General features: G+C 44.3%; 1 protein-coding gene across 2 annotated transcripts; it reads right to left on the reverse strand.

Annotated features, from left to right (window-relative positions):
- Positions 1 to 1,639: 1,639 nt before the first annotated feature.
- On the reverse strand, positions 1,640 to 20,330 carry URB2 (URB2 ribosome biogenesis homolog). 2 transcript variants are annotated; one of them, XM_061378822.1, is made up of 10 exons: positions 20,228 to 20,330; positions 19,808 to 19,966; positions 18,449 to 18,625; positions 13,448 to 16,823; positions 11,357 to 11,517; positions 9,678 to 9,788; positions 8,517 to 8,759; positions 7,167 to 7,257; positions 5,836 to 5,975; positions 1,640 to 2,342 (listed from the first exon to the last, which is right to left on the reverse strand). In XM_061378822.1, exons 2-10 carry the CDS (start codon positions 19,931 to 19,933, stop codon positions 2,145 to 2,147), a joined length of 4,623 nt encoding a protein of 1,540 aa, XP_061234806.1. In that variant the 5' UTR covers positions 19,934 to 19,966; positions 20,228 to 20,330; the 3' UTR covers positions 1,640 to 2,144. The 2 variants fall into 2 exon arrangements, with proteins under 2 accessions (XP_061234806.1, XP_061234805.1); XM_061378821.1 differs by having other exon boundaries at positions 20,173 to 20,261.
- Positions 20,331 to 20,438: the final 108 nt, after the last annotated feature.

Raw genomic sequence — 20,438 nt, forward strand, 5'->3', positions numbered from 1 at the left:
TAGAACTTTTAAAGTTTGCATTAATGAAATAAAACTCATACCAACTCAAAGAGTCTACCTCCTTTACAGCAATGAGTAAGCTGTTATTTACTCGGTGGTCTACACTCAGAAGCTTTTGAGCTATGTGTGTGGCTTGCAACCATATGGCTTGACACTTAAGACACCAGAAATGCTACCTCACTTCCTTCCTCCCCCGCTCCAAACCTAGCACTCCGTTTTATACTGTTCTTTCCAGATCATCTCCCAGTGCTCATAACCTTCCTTCCTGCCTTCCTTTTACTACACTATTAACTGCCTTCACCCTGGAGACCCTCTCCCTTTGTTGCCCATTGGGCTGCACCCAGTTTACACACATTTCCTTTCTGAGACCCGCTTCTCTGTCCCACTGCCTGGTGGGGCAGCAGTAACTGCCCTTCCCAACACTGGCCCACATCAGCTTTTCAACTTTGAAATAAAATACAGAAATGGCACAGTGGTGTACAGGGTCCAGCTTGGATGGAGTTACCTTCTTTGCAGTAGCCCACCTGGTGCTGTGCTTTGCATTTGCATCTAAAACAGTATTGGTAACATACCACTCTTGGGGCTACTTCTGAACAGCGCTTGCACAGTGTCAAAGCTTCCTCTCCAAGCTTACTGTTCAGGATGTAAGGAGGATCATCTCCAGTCCAAAGGATGAAGTTTAGCCAGCGCAGGAGGCTCCAAATGGCAAAGCTGGAGGAGGTGAGCAAGCAGAGGTAGCTGCCCCAGGGCAAGGACTGCCCAGGAGCCACCCAGGACCTGATGTTCCAGCCTAGCCATGGTCCCAGTGGAGGTCTGTAATGTGCCAGAAGTGTCCTGCCAAGGCCACAGCCAGCAGGACAGTGCAAAAGGACCATGTAGGGCTTTATGTTAGACAGCAGCTGCCAAGCTAAGCTATGCCATGCTCCTGCCCCAGATGCCCCAAGGTCCAGCTCCACTTGCCTCCTTGTAGCTAGCACAGCCTGGCTCACTTCCCTCCCCTGTGCCATGTGGAGTCTTCTGCCTGAGCCAAACCTCATCCTTTGTACCTTGCTATGAGGCAGATGGAACCACTAAATGTGTAAGCCACAGTCCAGTCTCCTTTACCCATGTGCTACCTATAGATTAAAGCAGACATCACGTGAGAGTACTGAGCTCTTTCTAGTTGTGTACAAATGTGAATATTGTTTTACCACTCACTTAAGAGTTTACATCTTTAGTCTCTATCGTTTTCAAGGAACTACTGTAGTTTAGCTAATGAAAGGGAGCTGTTTGATAAAGCTTCTTACAGGCTCAAATGTGATTAATTTACCACAGTTTATTAAATTACTGTCAGCTGAGCTGCAGTAAGTCCCAGGGCTTGCTCTTAAAGTGAATGCAAAACAAGCAGCCTCAACTTAGATCAAAAAAGTCTCAGATAGGTCTTGGTAATTAACAGGCTAAAAACGTACACTGAAAGTGACCACAGCCCAAACGACTTAAGTGCAATTGCTTAATGACAGTCAATCGACCAGAGTTCGAAGCAGTCAGTCTTTTTGATTATCATGAGATCACAGGATAATACAGTTGGGGAGGAAATTCAATAGGTCAGACCAGGTTGCCCAGGGCTACACTGAAGAGCAAAACCAAACAAGCAAAGAGATACAAGCTTTCAAATGTTTTACTGTATTTGCACAGTTCTGCACAGTAACCTACTGCACAGATTTCTTCAGTAACATAATGTAAAACAACAGGTACAAAAATAAGCACTTTGAGTGCTTTAATCTTGCTTACTATGGAAGAGAGAGCAGGAGTTATAACCCGCAGTGGCTTTTACACCAGACTATTGCTTCCAGAGGAAAAAGCACCATGGATGTGCTAAAGCCTAAAGCCTGACATCTGGTACCAGGCTGCAGCAAGCTCCCCAGGGCTCCCAGCAAGTTCACTGGGGGCCAGCATAGGTACAGCAGGACCAGATCTAAAGCACATCCACCCTCCCCGCTCCCCTCTTTCCCATTTGAAGGCTAGCTGTACAGTGATACATGCAATCCATATTTAGAGGACCCTCTTCATACTTGATCTCACTAGTCATCCCAAACCAAATGACAACTGAGGATTTTCTGAGCACTGCAAGATCAATTCACAACTGAAGCACCAGGCAGGAACTGTCATGCAGTGTACTTTTCCTCCCCGTGTTTTCTTGCTTTGTGGTAGTGGTTGTAATCATTATACAGATCCTTAAAGACCTCCCTTACACCTGCTGGTAGTGACGTATTTAAGAACTTGATGTCCCGTTCAATGCAAAGGTCAAGGATGTGATATATCCCTTCTGTGAGATGTTTCTTCACAGCTGGGTGCAAAGTCACCTACGAGAAGAACAAAACTGCATTACGCTTGAAGACAAAAAGGCAAGGAAAACACTCTTTCCACAGTGAGTAGAGATGGAACGCTGACAACATGTCATCCAGTGCATCAGACCATCTGGAACAGCCCACTAGATAAAATCTGAGACTTTGATGCAGTATTTTCCTGATCTTTGCAAACATGTTTTGCAGAACAAACGTGCTCCTTAAAATAGGACCCACAGAAGTGCTGCTACTACACACATCAGTACTGATCATCTTGGAATCACATGAAATCCCTTCAGCAGAAGAACTGTAATTAAAAAAAAAATCCAAAATACTTGTGCTGAATTACACAGTTCAGTAGATTCTGTATGTCTCATACTAGCTGTATGCTCCTAAGTCTCAGTTTCAGATGAGCTGTTCCTTTAGGCTACATTGAATAGTTAATCAATTTTAACTTATCACTTAACAACTTGTTATTTATCTAACAATTTATAACTCAGGACTTCAATGTACAAGCCTTAATAAAAGGAACACTCAAGAAGCTCAGGAGATGTGCACTTCCTTGATCTGCTTTAACATCAGGAAGCAGGTACTTTCCTGAAGTCATACAGAGAGTTGAAGGAATACAACGAATGACTCAGGACTCAGTGCCCTGCTCCTGTCATTACCCCTGCCCAACCCAAAAACCAGCAGAACCACCACTACAACCAGGAACATCAACACTGACTGTGGAGTCCTCTGGTGCTCCAGGCTAACTGAAATCTCTCCTGTGCTCACAAATCACTTGCTAAATACTTCACTGCCTGAAACAGTGCTGGCCTCCAGCATCATCACATTATTTTTGCCACAGATCCATGTCTTATCTTCTTTGAATCCCAAAATTCACTTTATGCCTCCAGACCTAAGCCTCTGCACTCCAGGCCTAATGAAAATTACATAAAAAGCTGTCATTAAAATTCAGACTTCTTTCTTCCTGAGGCAACTAATAAACTTTGTGCTAATGAAGTGCACTCCTAATCACTGTGACAGACTCGTGCTCTCTTCCTGCCCTAAATGTAAAACAGCTAGTATACATTTTATTAGACCTGCTAACATAGCTGAGAAAAACATATAGCAGGCATTAAGGCACATAAGCGTTTCTTTGGATCTGTGACCCTGAAGAGTTTGCACGTCCAAAAGGTTGTCTTTTTTCCCCTCTGTGTCATTTGATCTATTGGCTGGTTATAGCAGATGTTATTTCTCCCTACATCATGTACTAATTTAACAGAACAGTTGAGCTTCACAACTCCCAGTGAATGCACTGGGCTGTGATCTCCCCTCCTAAGACAGAGAAATGACTGCAGAGAACAAGGACAGGAAAACCCACAGCTATTGACAAGATGGACCAGATGTCCCACTTGGGATAAGCAGATACCTCAGAGCTGCAGTTAATGGAGCTGCATCCCTCACTTCACAAATTAATCTGGACCCATGCCTTATTTGTGCCCTTCTTGCTTTGCCGTGCAGTTTCTATAAACACCCTCCAATACCACTACGGGAAGCAGAACCACAGAGTTAAACAGCTGCCACTATTGGCTGGCAGTTAATTATGCTAGTAAGTGTTTTATGGTCTATATAGTTAGCACAACCAATTTGTCAAGCATTACAGAGCTCTTGATGTGAGACATTAAAAATGTGAAGAGGTATTTCACTATTGCTGAATTAAGCAACAGTTCATAGACAACAAGGGAAAAGCATTGTCAACAGTATGAAAGAGGCTACAGATGCCACCCAAGCCAGCAAGGAGTCTTTCTAGATTAACACAAAATAATTCACAAGGATTTTTTATTTCCTGGTGTAAAGAGGAAGTACTGAGGGAACTGTTACTCAACTACTTCAGGAGTAAGCGACTGTTTAGGCCAGCAGCTTTCACCAGTTTTAGCTTGCACACCCTTAAAAGGGTTCCAGTAAGTGTGCAGATCCCCATATACAGACTTAAACCTAACAACATGTTTTTCATAGTTACCTTTGATGGACCCCGAGGGTTTTCAGACCACAGGCTTAAAGCCACTGATCTGGACTCAGACAAGATGAATGGCTGAAAGAGTTTTTCTCTCCCTCTGCACCACAACATGAAAGACGCGTAGTGCCCCTCTTAAGACAGGCATGCTGAGGCCTCTCCTTCCTCTGAAATCCATCAATTCTCACTAGTCTAATTAGCAAATAAATCATCACCTACTTGTGATCTATCTATTCTGTCAGGCAAAAAACTGTCACAGCATCTGGTGGCTCACCACACCAATTCCCCTCTCTAAGCCCAGCGGTTCCATGCGTACATTACTGATCTGTGGTTCCAGCTATCATCCATCACCTCCATTTCCCACTGAAAGCATCGCACAAAACTTTCCTGGAAGTCTCATGAGACTTTGCACTCCTGCTAATACTGAGGTAAGTGTCCTTTCAACCTGAAAAGGTCATCTGACAATCTGAGTCAGGCGTTCTGACTTACATTCAGCAATGAAAAGATTACAGAGTTCAGAGACAGTTAAATAGAGCAGAAGTAGCCTTAACAGTAATTTGTCCCTAGTATTTCCTGAATTACTATGTTTACTACGTAAACACTAACCAACTTATTTGGAATGCTAAATAACATGGCTGAAACCTGATATATCCCAGGTTATGTCAGGCAATAGGCTAAGGCAATAGAGAAGACAGCCAAGTTTAAGCTCAGTAACAACCCTCATGGTTAGTTACACAGGTTATACCGTAAGCTTTCAGAAACACAGCACCAGTTAGGACATTTTTGTGGTAAAAGAGCCTAAAAACAGAAACCGAATTCCTTTCTGTATCTCAGCCCATGCCCAGGCCAGAGCCCCAGATAACCAATTTGCAGTACTTGCAACACAAAGCAGCATTCAAACTCTGGTGAAATCTAAATCCATTAGGCTGAACAGAACAACAATTTGAACTTAGGTCTGAACGTGAGAAGCTACTGACCTGTCTCTGGCATCTGTAATAGCAGGGATAGCTGTTTTTAGTAAGGACTGGAATGATAACTTTGGTTCCAAATGAGAATTACTGAGAAGGTTACAACTGTCCAGGTTGGGAACATTTTCTTCCATCCACTTACTCATTTAGACTGGATTAAAAGGCATTTTCCAAGAAAAGTTTTCTCCATTACTTTGTCAGATGGAGCCCTAACTGCTGTAAGTCCTGGACAACTGAGACTAGCTGGCAGAACCTAACCACTAGATGAAGACAAAGGAAAGCAGTACTGTAAATAGGCATTGCATTGTTTTGCCTTAGAAGAAACACAGCTCACACCTTTAGAGACTTTTCCGGAGCTGGGTAAAAAAGATTCTCAGGAACTCTTGCTCAAAATAAGAGTCTCAGTCAAACCTGTATCCCCATGAGACATAGCAACATTTTTCACTTCACAGATTTATAAAACTTAACACAATTGCCTCTGGAACAGGAACTCCAAAGCTGGCACAACACCATGGCACTTTTGAGATGAATGAGAACATGTTACCTTCTGCAATTCAGTCACATACTGAGCCACAATGAAAGCAGAAAACACAGTGAAGTCCTCCATTTCTGCAGCAATATGAGTATACATCCGTTCCACCAAGTGTGCACACCTCAGTATAACTTCAAACTCATCTGTGTTGCCTGAAACAGAAAGAGAATTGCAGCCTGGTATTTGAGGCTTAAAAAAAAACCTAGGAAAATAACCCAAAGAATCACCCAGTCTTACATGATTCTTGAACTACACGAAGCCAACACCAATATGCCCACTTTATCTTCTTTTCTTATCAAGCTACAGCTGAGAGGCCCTCACACCTCCACAACACACCATATGGATCTCTTACAATGGTTATTTTGTAAGAGCACACTGAGTCCAACTCCACATGCAGCGCAAGGCAAAAAGTACGTTATAAATGCTGAAGTGCTAAAAACAGCAGCTATGGTCCCTTCCATGATTTAGTCCTAACCTAGCTCTGTGGAGGAGAGAACAAAGAGACAGGAAAATTGCATTCTCTATCTACAGAAAATCAGAAGACATATCTTAGAATGTCTGCTAAGACACTCTTAGAAACAACATAGTAAGAAAGATCTATAGTAACAGAGCTCTATTATGTGGAATATAGCAGCAGAAGCCACTTTCATGTGATCCTTTGTGAAAACAGAACAATCTTGCAAGGACAAACAGCACTTTTTTCAACCTGAGGATGCCACATACCCATAAGTTTCCCATGACCCTTGCCTTATGTAAACATATTGCAGAAACAAGCAAATTCTCAAAGTCTGGCACCAATCTTTCCTTCATTTCGAACACACAGACATATCATTTAATCCCAACTGATGCTTCAGATATGTGTAATGTTCTGGCTTTATGCTTAGCACAATGGTGACAGTTCACGTCTGGAGTAAACATAGTTCCAGTCTCAGGAGACTCCATTTAGTAGGACTGACCTGGGGCTATAATTAAGGCAATATTAGCATGTACCACTAGAGTTCACAGCCACCATGCTTTCAGGCACACAGGTTGATAGGAAGAGCACAGCAAGCCTTACCAGTTCCTGTCTACTTACCAGCCAGGCAGTGCAGAATACCTTACTCATCAAAAGCAGTGCTGTCTGAATGCAGCTCCACAGAAGTTACCTTCATAAGCCCACAATACTACAAACCTCAACCTCAATTTTACATAAAGGACAGAGAGGGCTAACAGTTTCAGTGCCACAGCCAAGTTTTGAGGACTTTGCTTCTGGTGTCAGACTGCCCTGTTCTGCATCTCCTCTTCTAGAACATATATAAATTACAGTGTGTATATATAATGGAAAAGTAGAAAAGATATGGTACCTCTGTCTCCTTTCTGACGTCCTTCATGCATGACAGAAACAACCAGACGATGGAAGCTGTTCAGAAAAGATGGTGCTGCTTTCAACAGCACCTGCAAAGACACAAAATAAAAACATCTGAGATTATGTAGATTAGATATAAGGAGGAAATTCTTTCCTGTTAGGGTGATGAGGCACTGGAACAGGTTGCCCAGGAAGGTTGTGAATGCTCCATCCCTGGCAGTGTTCAAGGTCAGGTTGGACGAGGCCTTGGGTGATGTGGTTTAGAGCGAGGTCTCCCTGGCCATGGCAGGGGGGTTGGAACTTGATGATCTTAAGGTCCTTTCCAACCCCAACTATTCTATGATTCTATTCTATGATTCTATGTAGTAAACAGAGCGGAGAGGGTAGAGGTATGCCACTCCATAGTCTGAGGGAGATGAACTCCTGTGAAGGAAACTATATAGCTTATAGAGCTGTCAGGAGCAGGGACGATCTTTTCATTCGCATCCACACAGTATCTCGCACATGAGAATCCTGGAATAGAACTGCAGTCCTGGCCATATGCAAATATAAATAACAAGTAAACGTTATATTAGAGTTACTTCATTTCTCCAAAGCAACATTTGACTCAGTACCCTAATGTCTAGGGAACTTGCTCTTGCTGGTAGAGACCCTGTGCAGCCAGATTCACAGAACACAGGGTCCAGTAACACTAGATTACTGCATGAAAACAGCCTGGCTAGACAGCTTTCTACCACAGGGTTTTTGTAAGGCCATTTTAGCAATATGTACTGCTTTGCTTTTTAGAATTTGACATTTCTCCATCTTTCACTTTCTTCACTCTCAGTCCTAATATAAATGCACGAGGCCCCTTTCCTTTTTTCTTCTACCTCTGCCTACATATTCCATGTATTCCTGGTATGACTTCACTTTCCTATGCCAGAAGGCTGACAAGAACACCAGGATGGTACAATGCTTGAAGGTCACCAACTTCTAACATGTCTAAGCCCTGTTTTCAAAGAACTGCAGAATCTTGATCTCCAGTGAGAATGAGATACTAAAGCCTGAGCCATCTGTGCTTCCAGAAATCCATCATTAAAAAAGGGAAAGTTTTCTTCTAATCTAGCATCAGATATTGGTAAGCAATCTGCTGCCAAAGACCAATAATGCAGGCATAAATCAAAGCAGGAGAGCAACTGAAATTATGTGATATTCAGATTCTCAGCCTTTTAAACGACAGCTGATACAAAGCGCTTTCAAACTATCAGGACAAATTTCAAAACCACTGTTAAAAGAAATTCGTCATCACAGGCCCCTGTGCTAGTTCTTTCTACGTTTTCCCCCTCCTCCCACCCCGTCACAGATATACCTTTGGGTGACATTGCACAATAGAGAAGAGCACTTCATGGACTCCCAGGAAGACACCACGATAGTCTTCTGTCTTCAGATGATCGAGAGGGACCGTTAGGAGAATGCTGAATGCCAATGCCACATGGTGTGGATTTATGAGAACCCCTTCTCCTTGCCTCAGCAGAGCTGCTACAGTCTCTAGAACAGGTATGACTATGGTGGAAAACAGTGACTGGTCCTGACAGGCCTCTTTGGTTTGCATCTACAAGACAAGAAAAAGGTAAGGAGGAGCGTATTAGCCACCTGTGACTAATACTCACAGACCAGAAAGCCACTGTGCTCTGACTTGAGTCCATGGAACTAGACTGGTGCAAGCTGGACTGGCAGGCAGAGTTTGCACTTTAACCATTTCCATGCAACTGCACCCTGGGTGAGGGTGACTATGATGCATTTCAAGTGAGCATTGATGAGAGTGTGGAACTGGAACTACTCCCCAGTCCCCTGACAACCAGGACCTCTTTGCACCTCCTCACATGAATGTACTGATGCTGTTCTCTCTTTTACACATAAGCAGAAAGTGCATGCTCATGAGTCCCAGGCATTGCAAGGCAAAGCTCAAATAAATTCTGGTCTATAGACACCATCACCACAAGAGAAGAAAAGCTCTGTCACTAAGTTTGCATGTTGTACACATGAAGGACAGGAAACTTGGGTTTGGTTACTTTCAGTTTCATCTCCCCTTCATAATTCAGTGAATTTATATTATTTTTTTAATATGAGTACTCTTTTCTTCTTGTTTTGCTGCTGTTGGCTCCTACTGTGACATGCGGCTGACAGTTACCTTCTCCTTTGGCCAAGAAGAAGGACAGGAAACTCAGACTTTATCCTCTGCAGCCTAAAACGTTTCTCCCAAGCTCCAGATTACATGGTGCAGTCCCAGAGAATTAACGATAGTAAAAAGGGATGACCTACACACTGCACTATGGGAGCAGATTTACTTAAGGAAGGAGGAGAGAAAAAGGCTAGACCAAAAACAAAAGTGCAGGTGAATCTGGTGTGGATTTGGTTAGTATCATAACATTTTTGCTCCTGTATGCCTCTGTGCATGTTAGATGTAACCACTACAGACTCCAACAAATAAAAGTGATAGGTAATGAAGTTATAATAATGAGATACTTACAGCTAAAGCTGTGATTATCTGTGGGCTGGCAAACCAGAAAGCTTTCTCTTTGTCTCCACTTAATGGGCAGCTGAGCAACAATTTGGTTAGCGTAACAGCTGACAATACTTCCTGCAGAAAGCAGATTGATAATCAGTCACAGGTACAAGATGCACTGGCTCCTTTCAAGTACACAAGAGCTCTTCCAAGGGCAGTGGCAATTTTGAGCATTATCAGAGGCTTGACACATGCAAGTCCTCCCACCAGCACATCACTTTGGAAACTGTGAAGCAAGCAGCAGCTCAACAAAATTCAATATGCTGAGCGGCACTGGCCCAAATGTACTGCATGCTACTTTTGCTTTAGAATCCACTTACTGTACAAATAGGCTTAACTGATTTTGAAGAAAGGAAAGCCTTCAGCTGCCACTGGGTAACAGGGGGTAGCAAAAGAAATACAGGGACACCAGTACACTACACACTAAGAAAGCTGCATTTAGCCGCAGGGCTTTTTTTTTACTTGCTGATTGATAAAAGAAACATATTACAAACTACACTCAGGTGGCAGGAATTACATTCACAGTACATGAATTCCAGACAGACTCGGATATAGACATGTCTATTTCAGGCATATTCGTGTCTACCTTTAACAAATAAGAGCCAGATAAAGCACTAAGCTTAATCCAAGTTTCATTCTCAAGTCACCAAGCTTTCTATGGAGAATACAACTGGCTTTTTTGCCAAAAGTGTTCCATATGTCACCACAGCTGCTTACGCTGCTCTGGAAAAAGGCATAGTATGTAATAAGCTACTGAATGGTATCTAGTTATTACAGATTAAAAGTCTTTATAGAGACAAATACCAAAAGCACTGGTGCAGTTTTGGTTTTACTTAAGAATGCCAGTATTTCTGCAAGTGCCTTTAACCCTGTAAAGAGCCACAGGCAAACACTGGTTAAACTCACTGGCTGCTAGGATCTGTTGAGCAAGAACTCACATCAGCAAGTATTAAAAAAGAATGCTCCATCCCTGGCAGTGTTCAAGGCCAGACTGGACAGAGCCTTGGGTGACATGGTTTAGTGTGAGGTGTCCTTGCCCATGGCAGGGGGGGTGGAACTAGATGATCTTAAGGTCCTTTCCAGCCCTAACTATTCTATGATTCTATAAGAATCCAGCATGGCATTTAGCATCACAGCTATGTGACCTCTGCTGACAATACACAGAATTAACAGTGCCGAGTCCTTAAGCTGGACAGAAAGTTTTCCAGCCAGTTTCCATGATCTTTCCACCTCTCTCAATTTACAGAGGAAAAAAAATATATAATTTTTTAGGGTGGTGAGACACTGGCACAGGTTGCCTAAAGAAGGGGTACATGCCCCATCCCTGGCAGTGTTGAAGGCCAGGTTGAACATAGCCTTGAACAACCTGGTCTAGTGGAAGGTGTCCCTGCCCATGGCAGGGGGTTGGAACTACATGATCTCTAAGGTCTTTTCCAACCCAAACCATTCTATGATTCTATGTCCAAAACGTATCTTGCCCCAGTCATCAAGCCATAGCCATGAAAATTAATTTGACCTAACCACTGAACATGAAGCAGGAAGAGGGAAACATATTTATCAGATGTCATTCAGCCAAGGAAGTTTTTTTCAAGATACAGACAACTGAGGAAAGAAGTTGACAATAAACTAAACTCATGCCTTACTTTAGCCCTCTGTTGCCAAACGTTCCTCATTTCAAGTCCCTGAAGCACCAGCCTCATTATGGTATAAAACTCCTCATCAGAGCAGTTTCCCAGCAGCTGGACAAGCACCTCTGTCAGCTCCATCTCCATACTTTGGATCACCTGGGTTGTGATTGCAGGACCTGCATATTCGAGAGGCATAAACATGTCTTAATCAATTGCCAAGACAAGGACTTCCACAGGTAAAACCAGAGTGAACTGAACCTCAGAATAGCTCTGTGAATACCTTTTTAACACTCAACTGCATACAGGGCCCCATGCTTTCCCTTTACCTCTGTCCCCACAAATGCAGTTACCTGCTATTGTCAAGTATTTCTTACCCTAGGGTTTGCAAAGCAGTCACCATACCAATCGCAAGCCTTCACTAGTATGGAAACACTGCAACAAAGCATGTTCACAAGCCAACAGAGTAGGCTAAACAAGGCACAAGGCTTTACTACAGATCCTGCCAGAAAACCATGACATGTCACAAAAGCATTAAGCTGACGAGTTTAGCTCTCTGCTGATCATAAGTCACACTCCCCACCTACTCAATTATTACTATGTAGACAGTCCTAGATGAACATATCTTAAATGATTCTGAAGGTTTGTTTTTAAGTTCCACAAGTATCCATAGGTAATGCCAAAAGTGCTCTTCAACAGCAATCTGTATTTCACCTTATTAAACACTTATTCATCAGAATTTCTTACAGCTCTTTACAGTGAATAATTATGTCTCCAGGCTAAAGCACTTTACCAGTTTTCACTAATAATGTGAAGCACACGATAAGACAGGAGAAGAGTCAGCAGAAAAATTACAGCAATTGATACATCCTCCTGGTCTCTAGTTCTAATGTGAAATCCTGGCTCTTAGTACCCCCACTGGACCCCACAAAATGCTGAACGATCAGAATGCAGGCCACGGAAGAGACAGACTAAGCCTCTGTCTATGAGTTTCAGCTCAAACTCAGCTGTGCTAATTCAAGGTCAGATTTTCCATGGAGAGCTGTGCTTTGTTCCTAACTACCTAATACCAATATAACATTGACATTATGACTGTAGTTCACTTGAGCAGCAGCTTCCAAAGTGGGGTATGCACACGCGAGGGTGTGCACAAGATAATCCATTAAGATGCATGAACTATAAATGAAATATCCTTCATAAATAAAATGAAATGTAAAAATGGTATTTATTTCATTTTTATCTCGTGCATGCTTTGTAACGCATCTGGCATACTAGTAGTGTAGCACATGCATGTAATTTACAAATAAACATACACTGAGGCTGCATGCTCATGTCATTTTTGGAGAGCATTGCACTAGAGCATGTTAGCAGTAAGCTTGACAAATTCCAACTGTCTGAAGAAGTCGAAGAGAACAGTTATGCCTGTGCTGTGTTCAGTTCACCTCTTGTTCTGAACAACAAACGTAAAGGAGCCATTAAGTCACACAGCTGGCAAGAGAAGTTTTACATGTAATTTCTAGCCTTGGCTCTTCATCTGAATGGGATAAAGGCACTGATCAGCCAATCTCCCACAGCCTTTATCAGAATTATGGGTATTCAGCGCCCTTAAGTAGGCAACTTCCATTGTCCTACAACCTTGTCTTATCGGATACAAAAAACAGATGAGTATTTTAATGTAAGGTCCTCCAAGATCCTCAGATAAGCCATACCAGATCTGCCTTGGTCCATATCAGCTGCTTCAGTGGTGCCTACTATATTGACTCCACGAGTAGGACACTGCACCTTCAGCCCTACATGCAGAAGCGTTACCATGTTCCCGTTACTGTCAAAATGCTCTACAGGGATGAGCAACACAGGACCTGAATTTATTAAGATGTTTACATCTTCCGGAGGATCATTACCGAATTAGATGGTGGCTGTGGTCCAGGTACCACAACATTGTCTCCTTGAAAATTTTCCTGTTATGCATTTATAAAAGGATAGCCTACTGCTTTAGCATAAGTAAATCAATACAGACTTTTGGAAAGCTCTATGGTTTCCTAAATGGCTTTTAACTCGCCTCTGCACTGCAACATTAGCAAAGGAAGTGGAGGAAAGGAATTTTCATACCAGTGAGAAGCTTTTTTATAGCAAAAGCAACGGTGACGGCAGTTTCTTTTCCAGGATACAGCTCTGGCAGTGAGCAGAAGACTGTCAGGAACTGCAACGAAAACTGAAGGAACTGCAGATTATCCCCTGCACATGACAGCTCTTTCAGAATCTGCGAGTAAAACTCTCGGTACAGTTTAATACGGGGTTGCTCTAAAAACCCACTGGGCTCCTTCTGCCAGCCCTGGACAGCATGGCTCAGATCTGCTTTAAGAAGAGTAGTGACAGATGGTATGAATGCTACAGGCAAAGGCTGGTTTGGGGTGTTCCTCTGAAGCCCTTCTTCAACAGTTCTGACCATGTGCAGAACTACTGGCTCCAACAGAGCAGAGAGCACATCCGCAGAGTGTGGCTTTTTTTCTGGCAGCTGCTGAAGGTAGAGCGTGACGACATGACACAGTGTGGTGAATGCCATGAGCAGTAACTGCCCAGCTGCAGGATTCCCATTTCTCCTGCCTTTGCTTTGGGCTGCATCAATGTCCGGCTTGCAGCTCTCCAGGAAAGACATGAACTTTTCCAAGTTGAGTCTCACGCTTTGCCTTCTTTCAATAATCATCTGAAGGAAGTTTTCCAAAAAGGCCTGGACTTCCTGGAGATACTGTGCCCAAACAGGAGCAGTCAAGACATCAGTGAAGAATTTGCTAGCTGTAAGCTGGGAGGTCATGACAGCCTCAAGAACATCGCTGGCATGTAACACCTTAAGAACAGAGTTGACGTTCCTGCCATCTTGCAGGCACCTCAGAAGGTGGAAGCAGGTGCTTAAAAACTTCAGCAGTAACGGCTTGCTGCAAGAAATTCTAGCCCTGGTATTGGCCAGCAGGGACAGCAGCACCAGAAAACACCGGGTACAGTCAGAGGGAAGAAGACTGTCTAGTTTCAGAAGAGAAGCAACTTCCAGGAAACCCAAGAAGCTCTCTAGGTGGCTTTCTTTCAGGATGACAGGGCGGCCGTTTTGTGCTAACAATACTATACACTGGGCAACCTTCTCCAGTGTCTTCCAAGACAAGCTGACCTCATCCTTCAGCAGTTTGTTTTCTAACGGTGCTTCCAACAGGTCAACAGGTCTGCAGCCAGACAGGATTTCCTCATGCCAAGGGATGTCACCTGCAGACAGCTGTTGAAGTGGCAGATCTACTGAATCCCTGGCAGCAGTGGACAACACCCTAGTGAACTGATGAATAAGACTGGTCATAAAAGCACAGTGCAGGACCTTCATTTCTGGGAGAAAGGAGCTATGCATCAAACCAAGAGATACCTTTCCAATGCTGATGGAAGGCTCCTCATCTGTGGCAGCTTCCTGAGCTTTGGCCAATACTAATGTCTCTAGAAGCAAATCTGCAATGTACTCTACATCTTTCAAGGATATATATGGCAACAGGATAGTCAGGTTGGATACAATAAGGTGCCAGTGTGCTGTGGGGTAGGTGAGATCATTTATTGCGATGATATCTCCATCCCATGGTTCAAATTCTCCCCTGCTCATGCTGGATCTCCCGGACTCCAGGATGAAAGCTGCAGCATGCTGCAAGGCCTGTAGGTCAGCTTTGTTCTGCATTAAGATCATCTTCATTTTCTGAAGCGTCAGCAGTTCTAAACAGTGTTTACTAGTGGAAGTAAAACTATTTGCAAGTTCCATTACTCTGTCCCAGCACTGCTCCTCCACACCAGGGAAGAGAGCTGAAATGCCCCGGTGCCCTGCAGCAGGTTCAGTAACAGCATCAGCACTTCCAGCTCCTGGAGATACATACTTACTGCAGCTAATACCAAACAAAGTGTCTACTTCAACCCAAGTGTAAATAAGGAGGAGAGCGGAATCACTAGCCTTTCTTAGCCAAAGGTCTGACTTCTCTTCCTCTCTCCTGTGAGCCTGCAGCAGCTCCATCAGTGGCTGAATGACTCCCTTCTGTATCTTTGCCAACAGACTCTGAGTGCGAAGGACCACAGGGGAAGGAGTGATATCATCTAGGCTTCTCATGTTGAACAGAAAAGCATGCAGCACCGAGCACACTGACAGCAACTTCAAGGATATGTCAACTGACCCTTCAACAGCAGGAATGATAAGGGTCTGGCATTTCTCCACGAAGAGACACAAAATGTCCAGAATCTGGTTGGGTGGCAGTTCAAGGAGGCACTCACGAAGCTTTACTGTCAGGCCAGCAGAGAAGACAGGCAGCCTCAGTTCATCAACTGCTGGCTGGCAGATGACTGTCAGCACCTCCTCAAAGAGCCGTGGGAACTGTCGCAGCTTGGAATAAGTCTGAAACATGGTGTTGATGAGAGTCTCCTGGGGCTTCTTTGTACGTAGCTCAGAGACCTTTGCATCAATCCAAGCTGAGGCCACTAAGTCATCCAGGTCTGGCTCTAATATAAGGTGGTTTAATGATATCAAGAGTTTGAGACACCTGAACCAAGCAGGGATGGAAGCCTGGGAGTGCCTCATCAACATCTGTGCTAGCTTACGGTAAAACCCAAACTGTACCTCCTTGTGCCGGATACGGTCACTGGCAATGTTATAGATATCATTGCTAAGCACCAAGCTCAGAAGCTGTTCCAAAGCAAGCAGCTCTGTGCTCCAGTCCACAAGGGAGAGTGTATCCTCCCTGATGCTCTCCTGCAAGCCAGAGAGCCTGAGACAGCCAAAAAGCCTGCTGAACATGTGGAAACACACAAGGTGGTTTTCTGCCTTACAGTATGAGTCCAGAAACAGCTTATATAGCAATGACACTGACCCAGCCACAACAGCTCCATGGAGGGCAGGTTCACAAAAGTCACTGCCCAGCTTGGTCTGCACTGTGTTGACTGGTAGCAAAAGATTTTTCAAAGCTCCTTTCTTCTTCTCCTGGAGCTCCTGTTCTGGCAGCAGCTCCTCTTTGTAGGATGAGAAAAGCTCAGGCTGGAATAACCCAGCCTGCAGCAAAGTTTCTACCTGGTTTCGGATTTCCCTGTTCAGGTGCTGACGCACGTGGTTGTCATCTGCTTGTGTCCAGCTCCTCGCAGTCATCAAGTGCCTCAGGAGCAGACATGGCTGCAGCAAGTGACTTGTCACATGCCCAAACACACGATTTGGGTTAGTTTGCTGCCTCTGGATCAGGAGGTACTGAGCAAAGGTAAGATGGAGGACGCTGAACAACTGGGAGCCCACAGCATCGTCAGAAGCCAGCTGCTGACATGCCAGCTTGGAGAGGTTGCTGAGGAGATCAACCAAGAGCTCGCATTTTGCTGTGTAAATGATGGAGAGAGAAGGAGTAGAAAGGATGCCACTGGAGCAACTCAGCACTGTGTCAATGTTTTGCTGTGTTTTTTGAGAACAGGCCTCTGATAACCTCTTATTTATGACCTGCAGATTAGGAAGAAAGAAAAACCAAACAGTCACTTCTGCACACAAAGATAAAGCTCATCATAATGAACCAACACCACCTTCTGTGAGCTACCACAACTGATGCTGGGTTTCTCACATCATAGGTCTCAAACTAGAAGCTCCTCTGGTCACAACTGTGCCCCTGCATTTGTTTGTACCACAGGATGAATGAGAAAGCCCTCCTTCAGTATCAGTGCTGCTGGCAACAGCCTAAGATTATCTACACTTGATCCTAATAACTGATCTTGTGGAAAGGGAGTAAGAAGAAAAACTAGAAATTTCCTCCCTTTTTGCAAGGCCCTCAAACTTCTGTTCCAAACAACGAAACCCACACACAACACACATCCCACCTTTGATACAGGAAGCTTATTCAGTAAGAATGCCCATGACTAAATAATCATTTTTATATTTTAAAAAGAGAGAGCTTCCTATGCTGATGTGTGGAACGCGAAGGACTGCTCTTTCTCCCCTCTGAGGGTAAAGAACAGATATAAAGAATTAATGTTTACTTAAACTTGCATTTCCCTTCCTTTTCTCAATCTTTGTGTTGATTTACCTTTGATCCCCTTTACTCCCTTTTCTCACCTCCAGATAATCTTGTCAGCAAACAAATTCAGTAGCAATTTACAAATCTACTTCTATTCCAGAGTTAAAAACCTCATTTGTCTCCTTAAACCTTGTAGTGGATGTTTCATCTCCTCAACTCAAGCCCCCCTGGATTAAAAGACATCCTCAAATTCTTTGCACTGGATGCTTTACCACCTCTGTTCTTGGTCTTTAGGGTACTTTGGTCTGTCACCTTCAGCCAGACAGGTGTTCACCCTCAGACCATGTTTAAATTTGGCACATTCTCTATGTAACATCTCTGAAGCACAGATTTCATCCAACCAATTCCCTGTACCTCACAACTCAATTTCTGCAGATAAAGCCAATCTTCTCCCTCTTTCTTCCACATCATCACAACTAAAAGCGTCATTTTCCCAGTCATTTTCACTGTCTTTACAAGTTATTTCTGTATCCAGGAAGCTGAATAAGAAGCTACACTTTCTGGTTCAGTTCTAAACTGTAACTGAAGTCTCCCCTATGCACTTTCATCTGAGGCTATAATAATGCTATGATTAAGATCAATAATGATTCAGTGCCACCACTGCTCAGAGTCATCATAAGAAGTAGCAGGGTCTGCTGGACAGCACGTCACAGTGCACAAGTATTCAAGCCCAACACACTGATGAGCCTCACTGTGAGGGAAAACAGTCTCTCTCCCTAAGACTTCCAGGCTAAACAGCAATATAAGCACCAAATAATATAGAAGAGCAACATATGGAACTAAGCCTACTGAAATACTTAGACCAGTTCACTGAAGAAGTTAAAGACATAGAGGAGAATTATTCTTATACCACTTTGCCAGTTTTTGCCTTACTGCTGCACAAATACAAACTGTATTGCAGAACAGAAACAGAGAAGTTTTCAGTAGAGGTCCTAAAAGCCATCAGATTAATTATTATATATTTCATGTAATGCCTGACACTGTGAGGAAGAGTCCTACACTGTAGAAAATACAAACATCTATCTAGCACTTAACAAACATCCCCAGTTTTAGTTACCTGTGCAATTGAAAAACTGAGACCAATTGTCTTCCCACTCTTTAAGAGATTCTGTAGCCTTTTACTGTGGATAACGCTGTCCAGATAAGCCCAGAGTTTCTCAACAACTTCATCTTCCAGTTCAAGTTTCTTATTGTAGCATGAAACCAACACATGGCTTACCCAATCGAGTAATACCTGTTAATAAAAGGGAAAAGAAATAATCTTTAATAACCCCCATGTGAAAATAAGACAAAAGTAACACCTCTTCACAATTATACACCTGTGCCTTGAGAACTGCTCTGCACCCAAGCAGGACAGGCTCTGAACAAGCACAGAAGTTCACTCTTGTAGGCTGCAGTTCTTAAGAGCCTTCATTCTAAATCCACTGTTGGCCTTGTATCAACTCAAAACAGCTCTCAAGAGACAACATCCTAAGGCCCCTTCATCAGGGCATAATTCTGACAGCCAATACTGATTAACCAATACAGTCTTTTAAATAAAAACATAAAGAATCAGATGATTTTCACTTTCTGACAATTGGTATTCTTTTCACATTCCCCCTCTTCTTATGTTTAAATTCACTACCTAGAAATTCAGGCCTAGGAATTTAGCTATGTGCAAAATGGAAAAGGCTGAAACATGCTAATTTAAATTACTGATTTAAAAATATAATTATGGTGTACGTTTAATATTCCAAGTAACTGAAATAACAAAAGACGGGTCTCTGATGGTGAACAAGACCCCACAAAACTGCTAGGGTGGTGGAGCAGCACACGACACCCCTCCCTCGGGGAAACACTGAACAGACCCTCAGGAAACAGGCTCAAACAAACAGTTTGAGGGGACAGGGTGGGTTCCAAGCAAAGGACACCAAACCACCTCCCAATAAGCAGCCCATGAATCCACAGCACACTCTACACATACACAACAGGTTCAGAACACCACAAAACACATGTCTACTGGCAGTCAGTTCTCCCACCCTGAAGTTTTGTTCTTAACCATGACCAGAAGCATCAGACATCGGACTAGAGCATCCCGTACGGGATATAATAACCAGTGTTAATGACAGCTGTGAAGACAGTGGTTTTTCAGCTATCCCAGAGACACAATTCATGCACTACCCTCTCTATAAGAAAGATTTTCTCCCTGCCCTAATGCAGACCTTCCTGCTGAAACTACTTGAACAATGATGTTATGAAAACATTTTGTACCACCACACAAATCAAGAGACACCACATCACAGCCATACTGGCATAACTACCGAGGGAGGGTCAAGAGCTAGGCCTGGATTCTATGAATTAATTCACGCTCAACAGCAATTAACTACTGGGAATTTTTGGGTTTTCCCTTCCGCCGCTTACCATTAAGAGCACTAACCTGTTCTTTATTAGGTAGAACACACTGGTGGGAAACCCACGCAAACCGCGCTAGCTTGAGTTTATCCTCCCAAGAAGTCTTGGCACTTTTCAGCTTCAGGTAAATCCCGGAGTAGATGGCTGCCATAGGGGCCGGCACGGCAGAGGCTGCGAGTCACGCCTGAAACACACCTCACATGAGAAGGCAGCACATCGGACGGGCGGCCCTGCAACCCCAGCCCCTTGCTCACGGCCTGACCACCTCGACCGCCTCTCCCTGGGCAGGGCGGCGCAGGCCCCGCACACCCTCCCCACCGGCGCACACTTCCTCCCTCACCCCAGACCCCGGCTCCCCTCACCGGAATACCAGCACGGCGCGGCCCTCACCGTGCCGCCGGGCGCACGCCACACGCTCTCCCCGCCTCCCCTCCACCCCGGTGACCTCTGTCCCCGCCAGGCAGCCACAGCCGATCGCCGATCGCGGAAGGCGGTGTGTGGGGCGCCCGCACCCATTGGCGGCTGGAGGGCGCCTGCGCGCGGGGCGGCCTCAGTCCCGCTCCCCCCTCTCCGCGCCCGCCAGCGGCGGCGTGTGTCAGCCAGCCATGGAGCGGCCGCCGTCAGCCGCCGCCGGCCTCCGGGCACCGCCGGCCGCG

The sequence above is a fragment of the Neopsephotus bourkii genome, unplaced genomic scaffold (assembly GCF_033783945.1).
Source record: "Neopsephotus bourkii isolate Nb327-2 ecotype Australia unplaced genomic scaffold, CSIRO-AGI_Nbou_v1 NB_1767, whole genome shotgun sequence".
In the NCBI taxonomy this organism is placed as follows: domain Eukaryota; kingdom Metazoa; phylum Chordata; class Aves; order Psittaciformes; family Psittacidae; genus Neopsephotus; species Neopsephotus bourkii.

Bases quoted from the DNA above. Each gene is read 5' to 3' on its own strand.
- URB2 (XM_061378822.1), bottom strand. From the start codon at position 19,933: ATGGCAGCCATCTACTCCGGGATTTACCTGAAGCTGAAAAGTGCCAAG. The intron at 11,518-13,447 runs GTATGAAAATTC...TCGAATATGCAG, and splicing joins TATAAAAAAGCTTCTCACTG to GTCCTGCAATCACAACCCAG. The intron at 2,343-5,835 runs GTAACATGTTCT...TTCTTCTCGTAG, and splicing joins ATGTGACTGAATTGCAGAAG to GTGACTTTGCACCCAGCTGT.